The 27,560-nt window shown below is 44.1% G+C and overlaps 2 protein-coding genes across 6 annotated transcripts in view; both read left to right on the top strand.

Moving 5' to 3' along the window:
* The window catches only part of LOC127611239 (FERM, ARHGEF and pleckstrin domain-containing protein 1-like), a 45,121-nt gene extending 43,381 nt beyond the window's left edge, over positions 1-1,740 (top strand). For 3 of the 4 annotated variants that reach the window (XM_052081644.1, XM_052081643.1, XM_052081642.1), the window contains exons 26-27: positions 910-1,061; positions 1,139-1,740. In XM_052081644.1, the coding sequence (XP_051937604.1) occupies positions 910-1,061; positions 1,139-1,220 (234 nt within the window). In that variant the 3' untranslated portion in view covers positions 1,221-1,740. Of the gene's footprint in view, positions 1-909; positions 1,062-1,138 lie in introns of those variants that run through there. The other variant, XR_007965278.1, reaches the window with a different exon arrangement.
* A 1,174-nt stretch (positions 1,741-2,914) lies between these two features.
* Positions 2,915-27,560, top strand: part of zmp:0000001200 (dedicator of cytokinesis protein 9) — a 63,957-nt gene continuing 39,311 nt past the window's right edge. The window contains exon 1 of one of the 2 annotated variants that reach the window (XM_052081618.1): positions 2,915-3,342. In XM_052081618.1, the coding sequence (XP_051937578.1) occupies positions 3,226-3,342 (117 nt within the window). In that variant the 5' untranslated portion in view covers positions 2,915-3,225. Of the gene's footprint in view, positions 3,343-22,762; positions 23,177-27,560 lie in introns of those variants that run through there. The other variant, XM_052081616.1, reaches the window with a different exon arrangement.

Here is a 27,560-nt window from a genome sequence, read left to right as displayed (position 1 = left end):
AACGACTCTCTGTTTCCGAATCATTTTATATACTCTAGATTTTTTTGTGGTTGATTTCTCGAAAAGAAAGGCTAAATTCCACCTAGATTTTTTTTACACAGGTAAAATATGTGTCTTTATATGTCCTTAAAATATGCCCTTTGTACAGTACAAATTAAGATTTTTCTTTACCGGTACTTAAAATGGCAAATTTAAAAAGCCATTGAAACAGTCAGAACAATTTGAGCATCCACACTGCCATTTCACATATGCTAAATTAAAAAATATGTTTAGGTGTATCAAAGCAGGGCGGCCCGGTAGTCCAGTGGTTAGCACGTCGGCTTCACAGTGCAGAGGTACCGGGTTCGATTCCAGCTCCGGCCTCCCTGTGTGGAGTTTGCATGTTCTCCCCGGGCCTGCTTGGGTTTTCTCCGGGTGCTCCGGTTTCCTCCCACATTCCAAAAACATGCATGGCAGGCTGATTGAATGCTCTAAATTGTCCCTAGGTGTGAGTGTGAGCCCAGATGGTTGTTCGTCTCTGTGTGCCCTGTGATTGGCTGGCAACCAATTCAGGGTTGTCCCCCGCCTGCTGCCCGAAGACAGCTGGGATAGGCTCCAGCACCCCCCGCGACCCTAGTGAGGATCAAGCGGCTCGGAAGATGAATGAATGTATCAAAGCAAACCATTTTTAACGATTAAATGCAAATGTGTGGTCCTTTAAAGTGAAATACAACTGAACTGTTACCACTGTGTAGCTCCCTCTATTTTCCTTATGATATCCCTTCCCCTTTTTATTCTCATTCTTTCCAACGTTTAAGATACAGTATTTTGTCTCTAAAATGTATTTTATTTTATGATTATCGAGGAAAAGCACAAAGCAAAAAAAAAAAAAGTATTTCTGCTTCAATAGAATGTTTCTCTTCCTTTTAGGATGACTATCCACTGGCCAGCCTTCCCCTTCTGGGTTACTCTGTCACCATTCCCTCTGAGTCAGAGAACATCCACAAGGACTATGTCTTTAAACTCCATTTCAAGTCCCACATCTACTACTTCCGGTCGGAGAGCGAATACACCTTCGAAAGGTTAACCTACGATGTAATTTACGTGTAGCTGTATGGATCAGATGGCTCATGTTGGGGTTTGTTTTTGTTGGCCTCAGGTGGATGGAGGTGATCCGCAGCGCAACAGCCCCCTCGTGTCACTCTCGGGTGCAGAACAACAAGGATCACCACGCGCATTGAGTTGGAGTTCAATTTTCACACACGTGGGACATCCGTCCATGTGCCCGTGCACATGATGGTGCTTTTTTACTGTTCTAAAATGGTGGCACGTCCGCTGGTTTCGACTGCATCAGAGACTGCGTTTCTTCTTTTGGCATTTTTTATAGCTCAACTCCGAAACCTTTTGAAAGGATGTCATTTTATACCGTTTTGTAATAATCACACCGACTTCTATGCCTTGATTTGATTGTTTTTTTTTTCCTCCCCTGTTTTGTTTTTACAGTAGAAAAATGTCTGTATACTCTCATCAATGGCCTTTTTTTGTCATTCACTTTGCAGGAAACTTCACTTGTGGTGCCAAATAATTATGTCACACTCCTTGTTTATTTTATTTTTCTTTTTGTTTTAGTTCAGAAGAATGTTACCTTTACGGTACACTCCAAAATTCAAGTCCGTGTGTAAAACAGCTCACCCTTTAAAACCGAATGTCGTGCTACTGGCCTGGCTTGTTTCTTAATAAAACTATGATCACACTGTAAAATGTTTTGTTTTCATTTAAACATTATGAGAACCTGAAGCGTGCTTCATCAAAAGCAAAAGAAACAGATTTTAATCAATAGTTTAACTGTACCAGAACAACAAAGTTATGTAACAGAAAGCATTAAATATACTGAGAAAAATAGAAACCTAAAAATTTCAATTATGTCTGTTTCTCTTTTAACCAGATGGCTTCCCACCTGCAGTCATCAGCTCTTTCTTCGTGTTCAAATGACTGCAAATCAGTTTTATGGAGGTTCTGTTCAAACATGAAAAGTAAAAGCTCGATTAGGGTTTGGACCGAACCCAGCAGGGGAAAATCTCTCCTAAAGAAAAGCAATTATACATTCATATATAAATAGATATTCTGATTCCACTTTTCATCTTGGTCAGTTGAGTCAGCTGTTTCTAGGTGCTTCCAACTGTGACCTGTAGGCGTCAGTATTAATCAAGACATGACAGCAGTCAGCCAAACGATAGTGTCGTCTAATCGTGGAGATTAGCGGTTCAGAAAATTAGTGGTTCGATGCCATTTGCCGACCATCAAATCCGATTGCCGCTCACAAACCATAGGGACAATAGTTGCACGGTATCCTCGATTGATCTAATATTGAGTGATGTAGTATGAAAGTGTAAATAAAAACTTCATTTGCTACTTATATAAATAATTTACTTACTTTCGATTTTTTTTAATTTTCTATTTTCCTGACTCGACTGAGCATGCTCAGATGTACTACGTTGGATAAATTTGAGTTTTTAAATGTTGATGTTCTAATTTTTGTTGCTAAGCACCATGTTTAGCTCTAATGTTGAACTACCAATGTTTCCAGTAATAGTAATGGTTCAGTGTGACCCTTTGTAAATTTAATAATGAATAAATAAATAAATAAATAAAACCCACATTTTTAAACTTTGAAACGGTTGACGTCAAATTAGAAATGATTGAAATGTCTTATAGCATCCATGAGGTGATGATGCTCATTGAGCATATCTTTTTTCAAAATGTAAATTGGGAATTTCTCCATTGTGAGACAAATAAAGGTTTTCTTATTCTTAGTCTTATGTAAAATAAAATGTACCACTGCACTGATTGAATGTCGGTCCCGGGTCCAGGAGGAGCTAGCAGTGGGCAGGCTGTGAAGCCGAGAACGGGACGCCAAAAAGGGGGCGGAGCGCACCTAAACTACGACGAGAATTGACGCCTCCTGTTTGGAACTCGACGACCAATGACACCCTTGAAACGAGCACACTCTTTATGGCAACAATAATTCAAACGGACAAACTGGACACCTCAGTGCTAAGGCGACAAAAAAACGTCCTGGACTGAAAAATGGGAATGATTGCGTCACAACATGATCCGGTTTGGAACTCGTGGTGCCCGTTGAAGGGGATGGCAGAGGCGGATTAGTAGACGGTTAATTCCCGTCACACTTGCTTCGGTGTCACTTGAGGATTTTTCTTTTTTATTTTCTTTTTACGAAGTCCAGCGATGTCCACTTTCGCTCAACCGGAGACCAGGAAGTTTACGCGGGGACTGGGGAAGCCCGGGACGGCTGCCGAGCTCCGGCAAAGTGTTTCCGAGGTGGTCAGGACCTCCGTGCTGGTGGTAAGGAAACACCTCAACTTCCTCCTCTATGTCTATCTTCACTTGCTTTTATCGCCATGTGTCTTTGAAAGATGTCACAAAGGCAAGAAGGAAAATGTAGTGCAAGCATCTGACCTCAAAGCAAGCTGAGTCACATGATTGTAATTGGGTGGAGTGGGTGAGAACATGAATTGATGTGTATGAATGAGGGCTTGTTGTAATATTGAGATTATGAATGAATGGAAACGCAATCGGGCCTTTTAAAATGGCTTTTAAGGAGACTTAATACAATGCAATCTTTATTTATGTAACGCTTTCACAACAACTGCAGCTGTAACAAAGCGCTTTACAGAACAGTTAAAATAAAATACAGGACTGTAACACAACATAAAATGTCTTTAAATGTATTGGATTTACCTTTGAAAATTAAATTCTGGTTATCTCTCTCTCCCTATATACTATTTTGGTGTGAATTATACACAGATTGACTCACGATATAATTTCTCTAAACTGAATATCATGTTTAGGAATTGAGTACTGCTAATTTAATTTTAACTGTAATGGATGGTGGAGGAGAAACTGCACAATTTATATTGACCAGTTTATTTGACTTTTTCATAGTTGCGTTTATTTCTTATAAAAGATTGAAAATTATATATGAATATGTACATGTAAAATGACACAACTCCCATCTTTTGTCTCCGCCTCATTATTTTCAAAGTTGGAAAAAAAAAATCAATCAACCAATGTGAAAATTCACCTGAAACACTTTTCAGTCACTTTTCAGTGTCAGTACATGTACATGGGGCGGCCCGGTAGTCCAGTGGTTAGCACGTTGGCTTCACAGTGCAGAGGTACCGGGTTCGATTCCAGCTCCGGCCTCCCTGTGTGGAGTTTGCATGTTCTCCCCGGGCCTGCGTGGGTTTTCTCCGGGTGTTCCGGTTTCCTCCCACATTCCAAAAATATGCATGGCAGGCTGATTGAACACTCTAAATTGTCCCTAGGTGTGAGTCTGAGTGCGAATGGTTGTTCGTTTCTGTGTGCCCTGCGATTGGCTGGCAACCGATTCAGGGTGTCCCCCGCCTACTGCCCGGAGACGGCTGGGATGGGCTCCAGCACCCCCTGCGACCCTAGTGAGGATTAAGCGGTACGGAAGATGAATGAATGAATGAATACATGTACATGAACTTGAGCGCTGACTTGTACATCAGCATAGCAGTTGTGCTTCAAGAAGTGGAATCGGACTTCCATGTGTCCTATTGTGTGGTTTCCTCATGAAAATTAACCGCTCAAAATATTTTGATGTGGTTCAGCCAATCGGTTTCCACGGGGGATGACCTGAAGTGACTTGATTGCTCCCCGCAACGGAAAGCAAAATCGGCAGTGGGGTGCGTCCAAGTATTCATTAACAGTGACCTTTAGTACATTTGTGGGACGGGTACCCACCACTGCTGTCTGCAGTATCACTTTTCCAGGAGGGGAAAAAGGAGTTGACCCTTTTGTTACGTCCAAGTGCGTTCGGTACGCCAGGCATTCTCGGAAGGAGTTGCTAGGTAACCGAAACGGACACCATCTTGTCATAGGAATCCTGAGTCAGTATCCCAGACGTCCAACCACACCTTGACATTATTTATTCATTGTCACTGTGGCGCATAGTGCTGAACAATTAATCAAATTCAAATCTACATTGCGATTTAGCAGAATGCCTTTGATATTAAGGGGAGAGCTCAACCTGCTTGCTTCCATCTGCTATTCCAGTACTTTGCTTTATGTGGCTATCCGCAGTGATCCAGCTGCTCCATTGTTGATAAACATGATGTGTGGAAGTATGTAGAAGTGAATGTATGGCTTCATTTGTTGAGCTTTCGCAGTGGGACAAAAATGCGAGCTCACACGCGACCGCTGTCCGCACAGCTCGTTATTAAGTCCTCTGTGAAACATGTAAATGCCACGCGAATAGAGGAACTATCTGAAGGGCATCGGAGGACTGTGGCTTCTTATTCCCACAATGATGCCTCCTTTGAAAGATTTCACTTCCATTTTCAAACGGATGACACTTCTCCGTGAGTCCTTGTCTTTTTGGAGTCCAGTGCATTTTTGAGCTGAATAGTCCTGACACCAATTTGTAAGATTGTTATCCTGGCTCACATTGGCTACAGCTTCTTTGTTGACTTGTTGGACACTTGTGACAAGCTTGAGCTCAAAACGGAGCCATTCTTCTATGTTTTTGCAAACTTTTAGGCCAGCTGAGCACCCTCATCTGTGACACCATGCATCAACAGCTGCACGGTTTCAATATATTTGCCCAGCACTCGTGTTGGTCGCCTTAAATGTACTGCTTTTATTTTGGTAACATGCCCGTGTCCACTTAAGAGCCAATCTGAGGCATAATACCGTACAGTCTACCCTAGGGGTCAAATGACCCGATGATCAATGAATAATATGTTTGTGCCCTTAATGATGGGAATAAAACTGATCGACTGCAGTTGGATATTTTAAGTGACAGTATGCGGTTTATTGAACAGCTGGTTTACAGTTATGTAATTGTCATCAATAGTCTGCCCCCCCAACCAGTGCTGCTATGAAAACAAACTCAGCCTTCCCTGCACTGCATGAGCATCACTCTTTGTTGGAGTGAGGCAATTTATGGCCAGAGCACACAACTCGTACCCTGAGCCCTTACTTCCTTTTTCTTTAACCCTATCATGCGCCAATAATGATAACCTGTAACCTGATCAACTGTCCACTGTAGTAACCGCTGTCCCTGAAAGGGTTAATGTGGGAAATGGAAGTTAGGGCATCTTTTCTTCTTCATTAAGCATATTCAATGTAAAGTAGCACTGTTGGGGAGCGGTCCAACAGTTCTGAGGTTCTTCTCCAGTATTCGTGTGTGACGTTTGTATGTTCTCCCCGGGCCTGCTGGGTTTTCTCCGGGTACTCCGATTTCCTCCCGGATTCCAAAAACATGCAGGGCAGGCTGATTGAACACTCTAAATTGTCCCTAGGTGTGAGTGTGAGCCCAGATGGTTGTTTTTCTCTGTGTGCCCTGCGACTTGCTGGTAACCGGTTCAGGGTGTCCCCCGCCTACTGCCCGAAGACAGCTGCGATAGGCTCCAGCCCCCGCCCCCTGCAACCCTTGTGAGGATAAAGCGGATCGGAAAATGGGTGGATGAATGGATGGAACATTATGTCAATGTAACCATTGAAGTCTCTTGAGTGTGTATGTATCATTGTTGGCGTCTACCATTCTCGACTGTACATGTCTGATCATTCGCACGGATCGAACTCGTGTTCTCACAAGTTGGCGAGCCAGGTATGTGAGTCACAGTATTCTCCAAATGTACAGCCTTGAGTGTCTACAACCAAGATTGCGCAATTGCAACTTGTCTGCAAATGTCTTCAGTGTTTGCGCTCACGGGTACGTTGCAGGACTGAGCACGTCCGAAGATTACCACACAGTCAATGTTGTTCAGCCTCAGCATCATTCCTGCCTCTCAATCTGTTCTAATGTATGGCCAGTTGTTCTCGGCATTTTGCTGACTAAAATTTGCTTTTACTGCAGTAATGCCAAGTAGCAATCTCGAAGAATAAACCCACAGTGGACAGAGAAGTACGCATGATTTCCCTGCACGGGTCAATAATACATGAGGCTGCTTCGCATGCCCCAATGCACATTCGTAGTCACACTTGACACCCGGTCCCGCAAAAAAAAAAACTTCAATCCGCATCTACAATTAAACAATCAAACTACCCAAAAAACATTTAAGTTGACTGTGTCATTTCATTGCACTGTTTGATGTTTTTCAATAAAAGCGAATGACTTAATGTCGTGACGTCACTTGAGCAAACCCTTTCGCTTTTCAGCTGCTCCACACGGCAACGAAACTTTCCAAATCAACAAACTGAGTGTTTACAGGCCAATGGCAGAATTACTAAGCAATGATGTATGACTTGTGGAGAGGAGATGGCGGGGGTGGGCTTCCAGGAAAGTGAGAAATGTAACACATGCTCTTCAAATGCACAATAAAAATGATTGGGTTTTTCTAAGGTTATTGCCAGTTGTCAGTGTAAACGTAAACCACATTTGCCACATGGAGCAGCGCGAATGGGAAATGCTGAGAAATCCGAGGGAACTCAAAAACGGTTTCTTCCATCCAGCCTTTTAGGCCAAATGCATAGACCGCGCCCATCCGCTTTTGTTTTAAGAAAAAAAAAAGCGTAATGTGTACTTTTTAAAAATTGCAATGGTCATTTGAGATAAAAGTATTTTGACGTAAAAATTAAGCTCACATCTCAATGCACCACTGTCGGTCTTTCTGAAGAACTCTGGGAATGTTTTAAAGCAGGCGTGTCAAACTCATTTTTCTCGCGGGCCACATTGTAGTTACGGTTTCCCTTGTAGGGCCGTTATGAATTTTGGGAAACCATATCAATGTTTAATCCCCTCCGCATAGTACATACACGGTGCGCAATAAATTGACGTATAACTAGTTTTAAAATCAGAAGTCAAGAATAATCGTTATTGTGGATTACATATGACATTTTGAAATTTTGGCTCAGACTTTAGCAAGCATCATAGAACTCGACATGCTTGATTTGTTTTCGCGGGCCACTTAAAATGATGTGGCGGACCAGATTTGGCCCCCGGGCCTTGGCTTTGACACCTGTGTTTTTGTCAATACATTTTACTCGGTTGTTATTACTGTGTTAAGCTACCGTAAGATTACCGGGTAAATCATGAGCCGTGCTTCAACATGAGCTATCTAAAAAATTGATTCCGCCTGCACGCGAGCTGAGATCAATGGACTCATGTCAGGCTTTTGAGTTACATAATTGTCTAGTTTTGATTTGGATTACATGGATGGACAAGGGGGTTGGGGGGGCGTGGATTAACATCACAGTCCAGTGCCATGGTGAGCCGATATCTTTCCGTCCTGTCTCCGCAGGAAGTGCTCGTGACTTTCTGTGCTCCCATGTTTTGGTGGGAAAGCAGTGGCCTTGCCAAGTAGTCTTCAGATAGATAGTGCAGGTTTCCTCTTGTTTTGTTCGAGGCTGGACTCATGATCTGTCAGAGAGCCGTTTTTGGAGTAAAGAGGATCCCATTATAGGCCATTGGGTGCTTTGCACCTGTCTGGAACTCTTCTGAGAAGATGTATATTGCATAATCCACAACGACTTTAGCATCTGTAAATGTTCTACTTCTTGCAGCCGATGATGATGATGATGATGATGGTGCTTCTTATTTTAGAGCAGACGCAATACTGGGTGGAGGTTTGTTATGCTGGTGGATGGAATGCACTCTCTGCGGGCGCGAGCAGTTTGTTTAGTTTTAGCGCTTTCTCGTGCGCTCAGTTGGAAAACGAGCGGAAGGGCAGAGCAGCGGCGTGGTCGCTCATTAGAAAGCCTTCGGCATCCCTTCGTATTCACGCTCGGTGAAATGGAGCGGGTCCTGCAGTCGTTGCTTTAAAAGTCAAAACGCCTGCTTATCCTCGGACAAGATGCCTAAACTCAACACAAGTTGATTCCAAAGTGCAGCAGTCGGAGCCGTTTCGATGTTTTCTGCTTGTGAAGAACAGGCAACAGCCGTAGAGCATTCCGTAAATGTATCACTTCCTTGATTCATGTTACACCGTGGAGCCGTATCGCACACCCTGCCACGCAGGATGGATCGCCGCGTATGACCATCAACACTAATCCGATTGCGGATGCTGCAATTCCGCTCCCCTCCCCCTCCCCTCCCCCCTTCACGATGAGGTTTGCTATTTTTGGGGTCAATGGGGGCACACACTGAAGAGCAACGCAGCATCTTGTGTAGCATTGCCATCACTCGTCTTGCGTGCTAATTTTAGCAATTTTTGTTCATAACTGTCAAGTACATCACTTAAACATTCCTTCTTTATTATAACCTTGTTCTTCTGGGATCGCTGTTCAAAAGACTTTAAATGCCAGGTTGCCGTTGACGCTCTCCCGCAGCAGCCTTGTCAACCCAATGAAGCCTTTTTTTTTTTGGCCTCAAGCTACTTCAAAGTATCAAATAACTAGTGCCCTCCTCAACCCGCAGCATGCATCGTACATATATACTCCCCACGGCAGTTTTCTTGGCGTGTAACCAGCCAACAAGTGAGGTTATATGAGAACATATGTGTGGGGGTAGCTTTGCCTCGTATCACTAATTCATTAGTGTTTTCAGGGTCCGGCCTGTTAGCTGAGAGGCGAAACTGCTCAAGATCAGCGTGGCTAAATTGTTGCGCTTCATGGGATTAATCTCATTGGATTAAAAAAAAACGCTGCGAAGGCACTTAATATGTATAGGAAGCCTGTGCAGTTTATGCACACCCGACTGCAAAGAGAAGACTAATGGCTACCACGTTTCCCTTGAAGTCGATGTGTGTTTTCTTTTCTTCCAGAGAGCTGTATTTATTTACGCTCACAGCCCACTTGAATTGTCCATAAATTCTCTCTTAACCTCCACTACATCTCGCAGAGAGCTTGTAATTGTGGGGAAAACTCCTGCTAGCCCGCTACCATGATGGAGCAGATTAGAGGGGAGGATATATGCCAACGCACTTGCCCTTGCCTGTATCCCCCCCCCCCCACTTTACAGACGACCATTTCACGACTAGACGTCATATTACTTTGTTTTCATTCATTCATTCATTCATTCATTCATCTTCCGAGCCGCTTGATCCTCACTAGGGTCGCGGGGGGTGCTGGAGCCTATCCCAGCTGTCTTCGGGCAGTAGGCGGGGGACACCCTGAATCGGTTGCCAGCCAATCGCAGGGCACACAGAGACGAACAACCATTCGCACTCACACTCACACCTCGGGACAATTTAGAGTGTTCAATCAGCCTGCCTTGCATATTTTTGGAATGTGGGAGGAAACCGGAGCACCCGGAGAAAACCCACGCAGGCCCGGGGAGAACATGCAAACTCCACAGAGGGAGGCCGGAGCTGGAATCGAACCCGTTACCTCTGCACTGTGAAGCCGACGTGCTACCCACTGGACTACCGGGCCGCACTTTGTTTTCAAATAAACATTATCATTTATGATGTACGGTGGTCCATTGGTTAGAGCGTCGACCTCACAGTGCGGATGTAATGGAATTGAACCCGGTGCCTCTGCACTGTGAGGCACTGTGCTAACCACCGGGACCACCGGGCCGCCCTGGAAGTCAGTTGTGTATTTTTGAAAGTCACTTCTGTATGATTTACAAGCCTGAGCGGCCATCATATGCATTACACGGGAATAAGTATTGCTGACAGTTTAATTAAAGTGGAGCAGAAAGTTGCACCGGGCATTTATTGTAGAGTCACAGTATGAGCAGAACGTCATACGGTAAAGCAGGGGTGACCAAACTTTTTGGATCGAAGATCTACTTTAAGATTTACCTGCTTTATTTTATTTTTTAAATATTTTTTTTTAGTGAAAATGAGACTGATTAGTGTGCAGTGTATATTAGCACAAAAAATATATTACTAACATGTACAAAGACACACAAATGGTTGTTTTTTTTTTTTCTTCTCGACACTCCTCGGATCTACTTGTGACCTGTCTTAGATCTACCAATAGATCAGGATCTACCTAATGGGCACCCCTGCGGTAAAGTATCTTACTGCCTACCGATAGACAATGAAAACAAATGTTTTGTCGAGCGTGTTGTTGCAGGACTTGCCATTTTTCTCGGAATGCGTCACTGCAGGGCTTATTCCTGTGCAAGGAGCTCGTGCAGGTGCATTTACTCACGTTGCCGGGATACGGTCCTCCAATGTGAAGCAATATGCCTGGATTTTGTACAAAGTAAGACCGCGTTGTTGTAAACGGTGATAGGATTGTATCCAAATACTGCCCAAACAATTCCTTGCTGCCTTTGCTCTTGTTCGATAATTCACCGTGACTTTGGCCGTTTCTAGGAGGGTATAGTATTAGGCTAACAACCCATTCTCGTTGGGTAATCTGCTTTGAATGTCGTGTCCTCCTGTGGCCCCCTGCGGTCACTGACCCTTCACTCTCTCGCTGAACAAATACCAACAGCCGCCGCTGCAGAGGTTTGTAAAGAAGCGCTTACATGTAACGCTCCCGACCGTGGAAAAGAATTCTTGAAAGTTTAATTTGTTCTACCTTGCTGCGAATCGCCACGGGGAACGACTTAACATTCCCCATCCGGTCCGCTTGCCTGTTATCAGGCTGCCGAGTTGATGGAAGTAAAAAGTTCAACTTGTTATCATTCATCGGGGATTTCCCACGAAAGAATATTTTGGAAATTCTTCTTCTGTGCTTATTTGAATTCACCAAAAGGGATCCTGAGCACGTGGCGGATAAACGCATCGGTTAGAGGGAGTGGACTCGTCAGTTCGATGCCGCTCCTTGTTTGATTGTTTGTCTTTTTCCCATCGTGCGCGCTGTGCGTCGAATGAAAGGTAATCCCCGCAAAACCCCCGGGCTGCTACTTTAGCTTTGTGCGCTGAGCAGTGATGCGACCTCCCAGAGGGGTTTGGTCTCTAAATGACTTACCAACAGGCAGATGCATAGCTTGCATTCTTTCATCCGACACTGTGGTTGTTGAGGAAAGAAAAGGGAGGGGCACAGACAGGGCTGACAGTTTCTCCTCCGAACTGTTAACTTACAGTCTCTGCAGACGCACGGCACAATTGAGGAGAACTCTCCAACCCGGTGTGTCAGAAAAGTTCCAGGAGTGCTTGTATCCCCAAATGTGTTGCCAAGGCCGAAGACGGCAAGATAGTCGAAGTCCAAAGTGACGGTGATCGCGCTTTTCAATGCGAGGAGCATCATTGGGAGTTCTTGCCGCATGGCCAAAAGATCAACTGACACATCATGAGACCCTTGCGGCATTTGCTTATTTTCTGGCTCCGTGTGATTTTCTTTAAAATAAAAAAACATGCTTTGGAAACAGCTTTAAAGGCAACAATGACATCAAGGCGGCCATTATGACAAAAGGTCCCGGGAGAATATTTTGTGTTTTTTGTTTGTTTGTTTTCTATAGGCGCTGATATCACATTTTAAAAAAAACAAAACAAACATTGGATTGTCCAATTTTCCAAATTTTTTCTGTGGTATATTCAGGTTGAAGTCACGGTTCCAACCAGACTTTCTGTCAGCGTTTACAGAGGCTGCCATTTTGAGGAAATCTTGTCACTTGCAACTCCCAAGGACCTTTTCTGACATACCGCGTAACACATTTATCAAACATGACTTGTGACATGATGTTGTTTTATGCAGGGCAAGCCACGTGCCTCCTCTTGATCGCACATGTTGGTGATGTCAAGTGGACAAAGTGATCCTGAACAGTGTCCCCGTTGCCTTTTGGTTACGTTTTGAAGCAAAGATTAAAATAGCCTCCCGTGCTTGGTGGCAAACATAAACGTGTCACTATTCAGTTTCCCTGGCTTCACTTGAGGGTACTTTTACACAATGATCGTTTTTGTGTTAAAAAATTGGACATACTTATTAATTCTATCAGATATGAGTCTGACTATAAACGGAAGGAGCCAATTCCATTAGCAGTTTTCCATGATGCCGTGTGAGCCTTGATGTGGTATGCTTTGGATCATGAGCTATTACTTTTTTGAGATGATTTCTGGCACCATGGAATCTGGCTTAAGTGACGTAACAGACGTGAATGTGGTTTGTGCTGGGGGATTTTTTTTCTCCCCTAAAAAAAAACGTGCAGTCTTTCTCGCCAACGTTTCATCGCCCACTACTGGCCTGGCATGCATATTAATGTTTTCAGCCTTATTGCAGGTCTCTGTGCAGAGGGAGCCGGCTGCTGTTGTTCATATGTGAATGTTTTAGAAAATATATATCGATATATATATATATATATATACACACACACACACACATAATTTTTTATTATTATTTTTTTAAACTCAGTGATTGTGGTGAAACTACAAATTCGGTTGTATTTTTTTTCCCCCCTCCAAAGAATAATAAGGTCCTGTCGCACTATCCCTAATTGGATGATGTGATTCAGAATGACTGATGCTGAAAAATGCTTTATTTCCATTCAAGGTCACTTGAGAGCGACAGAAATGTCAAATCCATTTCAGTTGCCATAGCAGCCATACTGCTCACTCGGAAATTAGCTCACAACATGCCAACAGCTGAGGCCGGATCAGCTGCACGTTGCTGGTGATGCTTTTTGTGTACCCGTGACACTGCATGAGTGACTGACTAGGCTATGCGCATATCAAATAGCGTGTGTTGAATTTGATTTCTTGCCTTGTTTAAATACATTTAATAACACTGTCACCTTCACGGCTGTCTGTGACATCCTGGAGAGTTTGGTGGCGCAGTTGCGCAGCAAAATCTCTTGCCAACTCCCATATGCAGGTGTGCGGACGTGCCCTCGTCTCCTCCTCCTGCATCCTCCGTTTCCCCCGATTGTCAGCGGCGCTCGCTGTTGCGGGCTCAAAAGTATTTCCACTGAATGAAGAGCCCACATTAGCTAATCACTAAAGTTTCCCCAACACCGACCTCCCCCATAATCCCAGTGACACTGAGTTCCAGTCTCGAACACACCGGGAAAACATGCCCGATCGCCTGCAATTTGCACACCAGATTCTCAATGAGGGAAACCTGCTCAAGCCGAGAAGATAGGTATAAAAATCCTAAATCATACAAAAATGAGTTGTTTAGTTTTGTATGATAAGGGGTCGTAATATGGTTATGTTGGGTTCACGGTTGCATAATCAACCGTTTATTGCGGCGAATGCGCGACAGACCCACAGCTGTAGTGTAGAAGAGCAGAGGTGCATTTTGTCTGATTTATTAAACATTTCTGTCAATTCTGTGGCATCAAGGCTTCCGATGGGGCATCCGTCGGGAAGCTAAGCCTGAAGAATGTACCAGACGCACAGTTGTGATTGGCACGTGTTTGTCAGTTTCACCTTCACCTTCACTTTCACACGATTGGACGCCACTTTATGGATTCAATATTATGTTCATGTTGGCCACTCGGCATCCATTGCAGCCTGGTCATCTCGGAAGGGGGATTCTTCCATCCGCAACCCCTTCTCAAGTTTTCTCATTTTTCCTCAAGTTTTTTTTAGTTATTCCTTGCCCTCCTGAGAGTTAAGGTCAGGGGATTTTGTTAATATCTGAACTGTGGAAGTGAAGCCCTTTTGAGACTGTTTGTGATGTAGGGCTATATAAATAAATGTGACTTGACTTCAGATGGTATTGTGTCAGTGTGAACTTGCCTCACATCTCAGCTTCCACGCTTCATGCCAAAGCTTGACCTTGATGGCAGTTGCTCTCTAAAATCCGACTGGCTATACATAGTCACCGCCATGACCGGATGGGTCCGTATGTATTTTTGTCTGCATGCCTGAAGAAACTCCCAACAATCACCATTTTTTGTGACTATGGTCAACATTTTATTGTGCTTGCAGGTTCTTATTACTTCCTGTAAGGTCACATTGACCTTGGTCAATTTATTCAGTTTTTAGTGTTGTATCGTTTTACTGTGTGGATCTTTTGCATGATGTCGAGAACGCACTGTTTCAATATTTACCTGCAGGTGGCAGTAAAAACATTCCATCACCGAGGTGTGACAAGCAGCCCCTTTGCCTTGCTGAAGCCCCTCCAGATATTTTTTTTTTCATTTCAATCTATCACAGTTGACCCCATTTATTTTTTGTTTTATATATCGTTTGAAATCCAAACTCTTTTGAAGCAGTGCAGTGTTATCCTTGCCAGCATGTGTAAGGAAGTATGGTAGTGTGACACAGACCAAAGTGCAGCTGGCACGGATAAGAGTGTGACCGCAGGCCATCCGGGGGGTGGGGTGGGGGGGGCTTTGGCACAGTTTCAAACCACCTTTTCTGGTGATGTCTCTGTTTGATTACTTTCTTGCATTTGTGGTGAAGTGACATTGATTCAGAGACCTCGCATCCAACATGGCACGGCGTTGGGTCCATTGTGTCGTGTTTATTCTTAGCCTGGGTGGCTCAACCCTAAAGCAGCGGAAGTAGTACCCCCTCTGTTTGGTCACTTGGGATAAATAAACCATCCCAAAATAATCGTGTTAAGGGAACAGGATGCTGTTGCTCTTGTGTTTGTTTTCGCACTTAGGATAACCTGACATAGTGCGGTACTCTTGTTTCATGTCCACTTTTTGAAATTCCTGGTCTCCACCTAATAGTCAGCGTATGTGCACAGTTCATGGTCTTAATACTCAAACTCAACCCATTGACCAGAAGTTTCAAAATAGTGGAAAAACTGGCTTTGTTTTAACTTGGTTTACACACTCTCATCAGCAGGAAACAGCCGCTTCCCCTTTATGAGGTCCTTCTACGGTCGTTGCTGGGAGCTCGCTTGTTTTATCTGCTTCGTGGCGGCGCATACACGGACGATGTCCGCCAGATTGCGTGTGGACTCAAATATATGTCATCTTTGCAGAGTCCCGTGGACCAGTTGTTGTATCCTGCACATGTTCAGTAATTTACTGATATAACCGTTTCGGTGACAGCAGTTACTACAGTGGACAGATTAGCGTGATATCAGTTTTCAGGATGCCTGAAAGGCTTCATGTAACTTTCAACCCCACGGTTGTCTTGGAAAATGGATGAATGCAATTATCATACTACTGTTGGCAATAAATTGTGAAATTATGCAGACTTTATAACATAATGTTAAGTCCATGCCCAAATTGTGTTCAGCAGCTATAGAGCAGGTTTATACTCGTGACGTCCCAGTAGGACAGGAAATACCGCAGGCCATTCTGGACATCACGGGTGGAGGCGGCTGTGAAGGCCGAGAGGCTTGTGCTGGATGCCGCCATGGTTGAGGCAGACCCGATGCTTGATTGACAGCACCTGCCGACTTCCGAGGAAACTCTGGGGGGGCGGGGGCACAGCACGTAATTGCATTTTTGCTTTGAGGCACCAGCAGGGCTCCTTCCAGGAGGAGCTTGTCTGTGGTATTGTTGCTGGTGAGAATTCTCTTGGAGATGAGAACAATGTGCAGGTCTTCCTCTCTTAACTATTGTATTGTTTTGTGTTTTTTTTGTTATTGTAAAGTGTCCTTGGGTGTCTTGAAAGGCGCTTATAAATAAAATGTATTATTATTATTATTATTATTATTATTAACTTCCTTGACCGTTTCTTTGTCCGGGAGAGGCCCAAATAGACAAACAGAGAGCAGCCAAGTACTTTAGAAAAGCGGAAATAGTGAAACTAGTTATGCCGACAATGCCGTAAAACAAAGCCCTCGACACACTAAAAGTGCTGTGACAACGTTGTTATTCCTCAAACTGTACATGGTCACCCCAATATATCTATATATATATTGCGCGTCGTTCCGCACGCGGTCTGTCCTTCCGTCTGTCCCTTTTCAAAACGTACCTACTTCACCGCGCCGCCACTGCGCGCCGCCACTGCGCCGCTCAGGCAGTGGCTCACTGCGATCGCGCGGGCATCTTAGCGAAAAAATGTCTACCCACAAGCATTGCAATGAAATTGTTAGTTATTTAGTAGAGCTAAACATCTCTTTATTTTCGCGATAAGCAATGAAGATGAACAAAAAGTTGAACCAAGCAACAACACTTTTGTGGGCCGAAGGCCCACCTTACCAGCCTTCCGCAGGAACTAGCTGATGAGGTGCCCGGAGGGCGGCGAACCAGCTAGTGTTCATATATTTATAACAGATATCAGCCCTAATGACATTACAAAGCACTACAGCAGGTCGGCTTGCACGTTCAGTCGTGAAAGTAGGTTTACGGCCACATAGAATGTAATGTCATGTTTATGTGCAGTGAGGTAGCACAGATGGTATATGATATGAGGGCGCGTTACTTCCGACCAACAGACCACAGCCACGCCGTCACTGTAGCAGTAATCTATGCCACCGCTGCTCTTATCTCCTCCGCAGCTGCTGCAGATTTAAGCAGAGCGAAGCAGCGTGCGGACTGTCAGCTTCCACAATCGATAGAGGATAGTACATCTCGATATTCACAGTCGGACAGAACAACACTGCTGGCAAAATCAAGTATCAAGACCATGCGCCATTCCTTGCTTTATTTTATTTGTTTATTTTTTTCGGTCAAGGTTTAGTAAACATGACACGGTCACGTCAAAGCACTGCTTCGAGGTGCTTTATTCGTGCTCTGCAGAGTTCGCCGTGGCTGAGGATTGTTCGGGGAATAGGAAATGGTTAGAAGAAGCTGCATGTGCAGCAAATGACTCAGCACTCCCCTGCGCAGCCGGAGTAATTCACCACCGCTAGAGGATACGGTTTCAGAAATGGCTCCTTCCAAAACAAATAAGGCGACATTGATTGACTGCACGTCTGCTTAATAGCATGGAGTGCATTGGTGCCTTGAGATACAAGCGAGTCGACTTCAAGATTTATCCAGATATGAGCCATGGTTGGGCCCGTTTGTGTGCTTTGGCAACGGAACGATTCTTCAGTGGCATTTTCAGTTGAAGTTTACTGTCAAAGTAAACATCAAACAAAAGAGAAGAACACACCGTGTAGTTAGAAACAACCACATAAAGTAGCTTTGCCTAAAATCTGCTCCATCAATGCTAACACATAACACCATTGACGAGCTAAAGTATAGCATGAGTGTCATGGTCTTATAATTGAATACACATGTATTGTCAAATAAGCCTTTTATGCTAGTAAGGAAGCTTGAACACAAACGGAGCAACTTTCGGACAAGTGCAAAAGTCGCAACATGATGGCCGCCATCAATGTGGAATGTTTTCAAACATGAAATGAGCATTTAAGGTGCCTCTAAAACTTCCCCTTAAGAAATGAATTCGCAAGTTTTTATGGCAAGTGTCGATATGCTAGTTTTGACCATTTGAGATCTTGGAATTTTGACCTGTCCGGAAAAATTGGGGGATATTTTTACCTGAAACTTCCAGTCAGAGAAGAAGGTTTCCTCTGCAGATCATGACACGAAAGAATCGAGGGGAACATTAAGAAATTATTCAGTTTTCCCGCTCTACATTAATTTGAACATATATTACGCACATTTTTCTAAAGGGGATATCACACTACTAACCATTCCTTCAAAAAAAAACTAATTTCCCACACACAAAAAAACCCTCAATTTCTCCCAACACTTCATCCGATTTTTAAAAAATTCTTATAGTCATGTATTGACATTGAAGTGGCATTTCCAATCAGACGTTGCAAATTGACAGATTGTTGGGCAAATGCTCTGACCTTTCTATTCGCGGAGCATTCGCAGGGGTTATGTTGAATTGGCGAGAGGGACAGTTTGGGTACGAGTCTGAACTCTAATCATAAGCAACGAGGTCAAATAATTGTGAAAATCCAGTCATGAGAAGAGATGATTGGAACTGCATCCGTAACAGTCCTCTCAGTTAGCTATTGTGTATTTAGTGGCATGCTCTTTCTTGTACCGGAGGTATCTATCTCCTCCAGGCAGAAAATGCATCATCGCCACCTGTGACACTTCCAGCGATGTCTGCTCACAGCAATGAGTCATTAACTATTTAAATAGTCACCGACTCAGATCTGCCAGTCTTTTTAAAAACATTCCCTCTCATCCCTGAAGTGTAGAAAGAAGTTAATAACAAACCACATTGCCTTAAAAAGGGACAAAATGTCGGTGTGCGGGCCAAAGCCTTACGATTTTGAAAATGAATTCACTTATTCCCCCTCGTATCTTTTTTTTTTCCTCACACATTTTTCTTTTAACACCTTTTGGTCCCCGTTTTGCAATAATGTTGCAAAACAACTAGCTAAAATAAATTCTTCTGTGTTTGCCGAACGCAGCTCTTGCACAATATGCCTGCTGTCACGTACGAATGTGGGTCAGTTGTTTTGTCTAACTTGCGTATCATCGCGCACGTTTTGCTTGTATCTTGAATTGCATTAAGTCGTGCATTTCTACTTGGGAGGTTTTACTGGCGGGAGGGTTATGCGCACAGTGAACCCCAGTTTATTTTGGGATACATCATAGGTGAATTTTTGTCCGCTAATGCTAACATGCAATATGAAACCCCATAGAAGACCTAACAGAAATTATAAATGATCAAACGGTTGCTAATTTAATACATATGTGGTGCGGTAAAGCATATATTTCATTCTTCCTGGCACACCTTTTTATTCTCACAGATCTGTGGGAACAATGGCAGTTACTGGAGATTACTTGGGGACCTTCTCTGCCTCTTCTTATTCTCGTTCGTTCTTTTTCTTTCTTTTTGTTATCCTCGTGTCTATTTCTTCTCGTTCTTCCTCATGTTGCAGCATAAGCCGGTAAACATGCAACAACAACAACAACAAAAGATCACTTGAAAATGAATGATATAGCGAGGGCACGAAAGACAAACCACTGTATGATGTTAGCATTCACATGTTAGCATTCACTTGTATTTGTTAGCATTCTTGTGCAACGAAGCAATTGGCTGAGGGTTCGGAATACATTCACAGGAGGGTGAGACATGTGCGGCTACATTTCTTAGCACCCACTAAAACATAATCAATCTCCTTCGACTCTGCCAGGGAGCCTCTCGTTTTATTTCTTGAATCGGCTCGTGTGGAGGTTTCGCCGGCTTTGCCTTGTGGCTTGTTTTCACCGTACAGTCAAATGTAGTTCAGTGTGCCAGGCTACTGAAATATTAACATTGCAGCAGCATGCAGGAAGGCATGTGAGTATTCAGGGTGTAACACTGGCGGGAAGGAGGAATCGCCTACTCCGGATGGTGGCCCCCCGCACGATTGTGTTTAACTCATTCACTCCCAAAAACGTTTTTAAACGTCTTTTCAGACTTGGTCCAGAATTGGCTGTTACTGAATGAATTAATTATTTTGAGGTGAAAAAGCAAAATACAAACAGTATTTCAAGCAGTCGGTCTGTTGTTGACGCTCGTGCGCTGTGCAGTGCCCGTTGAGCGGCTTTAAGGGGAAGCGCAGTTGGAACCGCCTGCCTCAGGAGGTAATTGGTGCGTACGCTGCGCGCCTCTGTGACACATTTTTAATAACTGAGAATGCCCTTTCTCGTTTGTGTATTGCAGCGGTGGAACATGGAGAAATAAAGGGAGGCGCAATCTTTCCTTGCTCTTTTTTTTTTTTCTCTTGAGCCAGTGGGTGGAAACGCTGCAAGGCCGCTTGGGTTGATCGCTGTTGGTATTTAAATGTGGCATTCATGCTTTGGTGTTTGCACACCCGGTCTGCAATCACACTGACATCCCGTTTAACATCAGATTGGGCTGCAATTTGTTGCATTTACCTGAGTTGAAGGGAAATGGCAGAAATGTATTCAATGTATTGAAACAATAGCCCAAAGAAAAACAAACTGTTGAGAAATTTTCAGATGCTCTTCCAGATTTCTGATCTTCCGTCTCTCTGGCCCCGTTTTTCGAAGTCATTTCGATCAAAGGCTGCATTTGCAGATGAATTGTTCTCCAGCATTCCAAATGATCACATTTTGGTTGTTCTGCTTCTGATGTATCTGCACTCTTGGTAGACTGCCCAGCTTGAGATCAAGCAGCAGCTGATATCTGCCCTGATGTCTTGAAATCCTCCCATTTCACTGTTTGGACAAACAGATTGATGCTGAGGTTATTTCGTGTTCAGATCGGATGATGTTTTTTTTGCTCCTTGGGGCTTGTGCATCATCCTACTTTTTAAAGCAGCTGACTGATGTATTCAGCATCACTTTAATGCAAGTGTTGGCCTTGGCAGCGCATATGAACTAGAAAAGCATTCAGCCATATTGGTGCTTGTCTGTTCACGGGAGCAAACTCTCCCTCTGGATAGAACGCCACATTTACTGTCACCCATTTATTTCTTGCTCTTTCATGTAGCTGTAAAAAGGAGGCTTTGTTTATACTGTATATATAAAGTTATATTTAAGTTTGTTCCTTAAAAAGTCTAATCCACATGTTTACCTGTCGTTGTTTCATGAAACGTTCAAGTGATAAAGCCAAAAATACGGTGTCATGTGATTCATGACTTGCCGATTTATGTTCACACCGCATTTGCTTTGGGTGAACTTTGTGAAGTTGTTGTTTGGGGAAAAAAAACTAAATGGGACGAAAAGAGAGAAAATGAAATCGCAATATTGAGAGGAGAGTTCTGTCCTGGGTTGCTCCCTTGACACTCTGGAGGAGGTGGGCAACAGAAGGATGCTAACTAAGCTAAAAGCTATGATGGCCAGTCCCTCCCACCCCCTCCAGCCCGCCCTGACAGCACTTGGTAGCTCCTTCAGCCAGAGACTGTTACACCCGCGCTGCAAGAAGGAGAGATACCGACGCTCGTTCCTACCGACTGCTGTCAGGCTGATGAATAAAAAATAACGATCATAATAATAATAATAATAATAGGCGGCCCGGTAGCCCAGTGGTTAGCACGTCGGCTTCACAGTGCAGAGGTACCGGGTTCGATTCCAGCTCCGACCTCCCTGTGTGGAGTTTGCATGTTCTCCCCGGGCCTGCGTGGGTTTTCTCTGGGTGCTCCGGTTTCCTCCCACATTCCAAAAACATGCATGGCAGGCTGATTGGACGCTCTAAATTGTCCCTAGGTGTGAATGTGAGCGTGGATGGTTGTTCGTCTCTGTGTGCCCTGCGATTGGCTGGCAACTGATCCAGGGTGTCCCCCGCCTAATTCCCGAAGAGGGCTGGGATAGGCTCCAGCACCCCCCGCGACCCTAGTGAGGATTAAGCGGTTCAGAAAATGGATGGATGGATAATAATAATAAATAAATGATGTGAAAGACAATTGTAAATAGCACTGGGATTTATCCATTTTGTGTTTATATTGCACTTAATTGAACGGTGTTTGTTGGGGGGTTTTTTTCTTCTTTCTTCTTTCTACCTACATTCTTGCTGCTGGAGGCTGTAAATTTCCCCATTGTGGGACAAATAAAGGATATCTTAATCTTAATCTTAAAAAACTAAATGGGACGAAAAGAGAGAAAATGAAATCGCAATATTGAGAGGAAAAAGAGCAATGAGGCTTAGCCAGGGAACTTTCTTCATACGCAAGTTAACTCAATGTGCTTCACATAGTTAAAGCACAACATTTAACAAGCGACATTTAACAGCAAGCAAATTCAAGACCAAAAAAACTGAACAATTGTAGACATTTTACAGCTAAGAGAATGTATCCTGGAAGAATATCATTTTAGAAAAAAATGATTAGAGAAATGCTCTGAAGAACCTCAGTCAGTGAAAATGCATGATACAAGTGCATCCCGAGTCACTGTGCTTTAAAAATAAAAATAAAAATACTGGACTAGCCTGAAGACTGGCCTGACTTGATTCATAAACGAACAACTCTGCATGTTCACTGTAAGGTCAGCACTGAGGCTGCTGCAGAGCACGCTCAGTTTCATCCTTCATCCCTCCCATCTCTCGCCCTGCCGCTCTTCCACCCCTCGCTCACTCGCTCGCTGCATCTCGCCTGCTGACTGGCTTATTCCAACCCGCACAGAGTGTAGCGGCTAACAAATATAGCCGGGCTGTGCTCTCTTCTGTGCCAGTGTGCATTCATTCTCCAGCCATCCTGCACTTCGGGCTCGCCGCTCTGGCTTTTTGCGCCCGGACGCCGGCTCTCCTTCCCTGCGGGGTCAGCGGCGTTAGTTTGCAGGGTCAGATCATGGAGCGGGGAAGAATGGGGGAAAGGAGACAAAACTGGGTCACTCGCAGGCTCTCTTGACTGATGCCGGTTCGGACCCGGAGGAATGGGGTGCACGACCAGCACGGTCGTCTTTGATGGGTTGCGAACTGTCTTGGAGAGGAACTGCAGCGGCTACATCTGTAAAGGCGCCGCGGAGCCCATCGGGCCATCTGAGGTTGAGCGAGCGCTGAGTCGGAGGGAGTCTCGTATCTTTCCCACACCAAGAGTGCTTAAGGTGTGTATGCGTGTGGATCTACTCGATAGTACATTGGAACATCTTCACATTTTGTTGGTTTATAACAGTACTTGTCAAATCGGAATTGAACATCCTTGCATTTTTGATTTGATTTGTTTTCTGTCAATCCCATTCAATTGGAATGATACCAGTTTTTTGTTGTCGTTGAGTTTATCCCTTTGTACTTTTAAGTCGATAATAATGCCACATTGGGACTGACACTGTGAACGGGGGCATTCATGAATATTTAATGTCTTATTGTTGTGGTAGTAGTTTGCAGTGTGTGGCGTGCTTCTGTTTGGAATATTTCGACAATGAGGGAACCCAAAGATGTCTCTGTACGTGGTGCTATTCAACACTGCCAAAAAATTACTTCAGTTTTCCTGATCTATTCACTTATTTATTTTCGGGGTTATTGCTAAAATGTTACCCAGTCACACATTCAGGCATCTAGCACTAATTGCCTGGAATACACTATATAAGAAGAGTGCCTCGTTGTTGGCTGTGAGCGTGGGCATTCATGCAGAGAAAGATGGAAGAGCGAGAAGGTGGATGTGGGGTGGCTGGCGGAATAAAAATTCAAGTGACTCGACAGCCACTGTGTTGACCACAGTGTTGGGCTGGGCTGGCATCTTTAGAGTGTCTCGTTATCTGCCGTGAGTGGGCGCACGTCATGAAGAAGGGGATGAAGAAAAATCAGACCTGAGCGCCATTATGTGGATAAAGTCTTTGTGCTGGCATAGTAGCTTTAAGATAAAATATCCTTTATTTGTCCCACACTGGGGAAATTTAGAGCGCCTCATTGTTGCGGCGTGAAAAAAAAATCTCTCTTAGCTTTTAGCTGGTTTATAGTCGCGTCTCAAACGTATTTATGCGTGGGCATAAGAAAGATGCTAGACATAGAAGCATCTATTTCTCCACTTCATAATACTGGTATTTGATCGAGCGTATTTGAGAGCAAGGGCAAGGGCTTGAGTTCTCACGATTTTGAAAATTCGTTTAGTGGAGAATGGTGCACCCCCCCACTCCCCATCATCATTTAAATTGGGCAGCTTTGTTAACAAAACTCCTCTCTGAGGTGTGTCAAATTTAGACCACACATTTATTTTCACTTCCTAGGGAGTTTAGAGGCACATTCTTTGTCTATGCATAAACCATTTCTATTGCGATCCACAATTTTCACATTAGGTGAGTACATTCTTTTTCTCCTCTGTGGAATGACTTTAAGACAAAACTGCTAAATGAGGGCAGTACCGAATATTAATTGCGAAGAGCCATTTATTATTCATTTATTGTCGGAGAAATACAGCCGATTCAGCTACGAGACAGCGTTAATAGGAGCGTATAAAATATAGGGCAGTTGGAGTGCTGGATCTTGCCTTTCTGCTAAGCGCTACACGGGTTAAAGCCTCTGCGTGCTGGCATGGCGCTGAGGATGAGGAGGGGCCGGCAAGCGGCCGGGCACAGAGGTCTCTCTGTCTGCCGGAAATCAATCGCCACTCTTCATCTGCTCGGCCACGCGACTGCAACTCCGTACCAGCTTGTCTTGCCCTTCTGCTTATTGTTGCGTGTATGAGAGTGTGTACAGTACGCTTCTCCTTTCCCCCGCCGGGATGGCTCATCAGCAGAAATCCGAGTGACAGTGGCCCTGGCTGAGAGCGAGGGAATTAGGTCAAGGGCACCGTCGCCTCCCTTGGCTCGGGAAAGGTCTTATCATGTAGATGGGGCTTCAATTAATCCACCCCCCCCCACCCCCCCCGTCAGCAGTCTTGCAAATCGATAGTTAAATGTGAGTGCGCTTTCCTCATCACATTATTCGCCATTGTGTCACACTCTCCGGTTGCCGCGGCCGTCAGTACCTTTGCCACCTTGGGCCGGATTATGAGATGATCTAAACTGCTGAGTTTGCCGTTTTCATTCCCTCTGATTGCAGCGGGTCATCGTTGTGCGGGGTGTAAAAATACTCGATGATGGTGAAAGATCACTTGGACTGCAGCTGTCGAATATTTTTTGTTTTGAGTCTTATTTGAGCGATTGAACTAATTCAATGAAAAATTGGCGTTGCATTATTAAGCAACAATGCCACGGATGTGAGAGGCAGGTATTATTTTGGTCCACTCGGGGTTGCCATTCTTACGTTCAACATGAGAAAATCTGTGAATTTGAGTGTCCATGGTTTTAAAAGGCTGGGGCCTGGTAATGATTCATTTCAAGTTGTCCAACCTGTGTGAATTTCAGATCAGTTCTCAACAGTTGATGTGTCAAAATCAAAACATTTGCTCACATCTGCTTTTATTTTGAAAAAGCTACAATGAGGGGTTGTGACCGCCTCTCCATCGAACTCTTCACATTAGCATATTCTGTTTCATAAATAGGCGGCCCGGTAGTCCAGCCATTAGCACGTCGGCTTCACAGTGCGGAGGTACCGGGTTCGATTCCAGCTCCGGGCTCCCTGTGTGGAGTTTGCATGTTCTCCCCGGGCATGCGTGGGTTTTCTCCGGGTGCTCCGGTTTCCTCCCACATTCCAAAAACATGCGTGGCAGGCTAGTTGAACACTCTAAATTGTCCCTAGGTGTGAGTGTGAGTGTGAATGGTTGTTCGTTTCTGTGTGCCCTGCGATTGGCTGGCAACTGATTCAGGGTGTCCCCCGCCTACTGCCCGAAGTCAGCTGGAATAGGCTCCTGCACCCCCCGCGACCCTAGTGAGGATCAAGCGGTACGGAAGATGAACATATTGACCCTTTTTTTACTGTCATGTTACGGATGAAACCAGTAACTTGAATCATTTGTTTGTGCATTTTATCCTCTGTCAACGTCATCTTTTATTTTATTATATTTTATTGTGTCATCGAAACATTTAAATTATTAGATTAAGCGTCGCAGCACTAAGTAGATCACGCACATTGAACACTTCACTGCAGTCGTCGATCTTTCAACGACTGCTACCGGCTTGAATAACAGAGCCCATCCCTCAGTCTCGTTCTTAAAAGGCTGCCTTTGTTGATGTGTTTCTATTCTTTGTTTTCACAAAGCCGCAACTTCCACCCCGTGTTTGAGTGGCCAAAAACAGTGAAGTGCTAAAGCATCTGCAGCTTTTATCGGAGGAATGTTGTTGCAAAAGAAAGGGTGTGTTGACGCCGGCTTGGTTTAAGATAAGATGTCTTTCATCGCATTGTCTTGGGAGTAGTGATTCCCACATACCCTATGAAACTTTTGCTTCCAATGAACAGTAACTAATGAGATGCTCCCTTATGTGGGGGAGTTGAAGAAATACCAAACCAGATCTGCTTGTCATCAACTGTAACTCAGGCGCTTGTTAAATTCCATTTCATGGAGTTAGATCCACTTTTGTAGTCATGTGTATGAGTGTCTATATTGCTGTAATCTGTCTTGTGGTGCGACTAAACTCTACTGCATAAATGTCAGCAATGGCACTTTATTTAAAAGGCATTGACATAATTAATACGGGTGTGTGTAAATGCTAAGAGGTGATAAGGAAGACGTTATTGAATTTTTAATTGCTGCTATACCGATAAATTGGTCTCAGGAGTCCCTGCCAGCACATCAAGTTTGCCCCACACTGAGTTCCTCCAACTGTGACATAATCAACCTGGTTTGGCAAAGAACCTCAGCCACATGATCCAAATGCCACATAAACCTCCAGGAGTAAAATATTTTTCATTGTCTGTAAAAGGACTCTCTTCCTCCCACCACTGGCAGGATTGTCGGGGCAGTTTATGACGTCGCTCACCTGCACGGGAATAAGAACATGGTTAATTTCAGCAACACGAGCAATTTGACACATAAAGGGTGCTATAATTTTTGTAGTCTGTTCAATATGTAAAAAAAAACATCTCGAGCTTTCCAGTGACTTTATCATCACAGATGGCCTTCAGGTTAACGTTTCACCACTTACGAATCTACAATAAAACATTAGCGGCCACAATTTTTTTTTTTCCCCTTGTGATTTGCATTCATCTTTAAGAGATATTTCAACTTCATTGCTGAAACCTGGACCACTATCTTCAGCACTCACCCTTATATTCTCTGAAAAGACATGCAAGCAGTTTGATTTTTCTCCCCGATCGTATTGGAGCCTCATTCCAATTTGTCTCTGCGGTGGTCATGAAGTAGAAAGTTGCGCTGAAGCTTTGTTCTTGATCAATTTCACTGCCTCTTCTTTTACAGTCTACTGAAAGGTTGATACTAAATCCAGACTTTCGTCTTACTCTTGCAAACTAGACGGCGCTCACATCTGACTACTCAAGAACACCACCGATAACACACTTTTACATGGCATGTTTTGATTAATTTCCGTGTCGGAACTCCCTGGGGGCTCATGGGTGGCGGTCTCTAGTTGCTAAGAGGAGGTAAGGGGTGGGCTG

This window comes from Hippocampus zosterae, chromosome 12 (genome assembly GCF_025434085.1).
Source record: "Hippocampus zosterae strain Florida chromosome 12, ASM2543408v3, whole genome shotgun sequence".
Classification (NCBI taxonomy): domain Eukaryota; kingdom Metazoa; phylum Chordata; class Actinopteri; order Syngnathiformes; family Syngnathidae; genus Hippocampus; species Hippocampus zosterae.
Note: the sequence above shows the minus strand (reverse complement) of the source record. Positions and strands in the feature narration are given on the sequence as shown.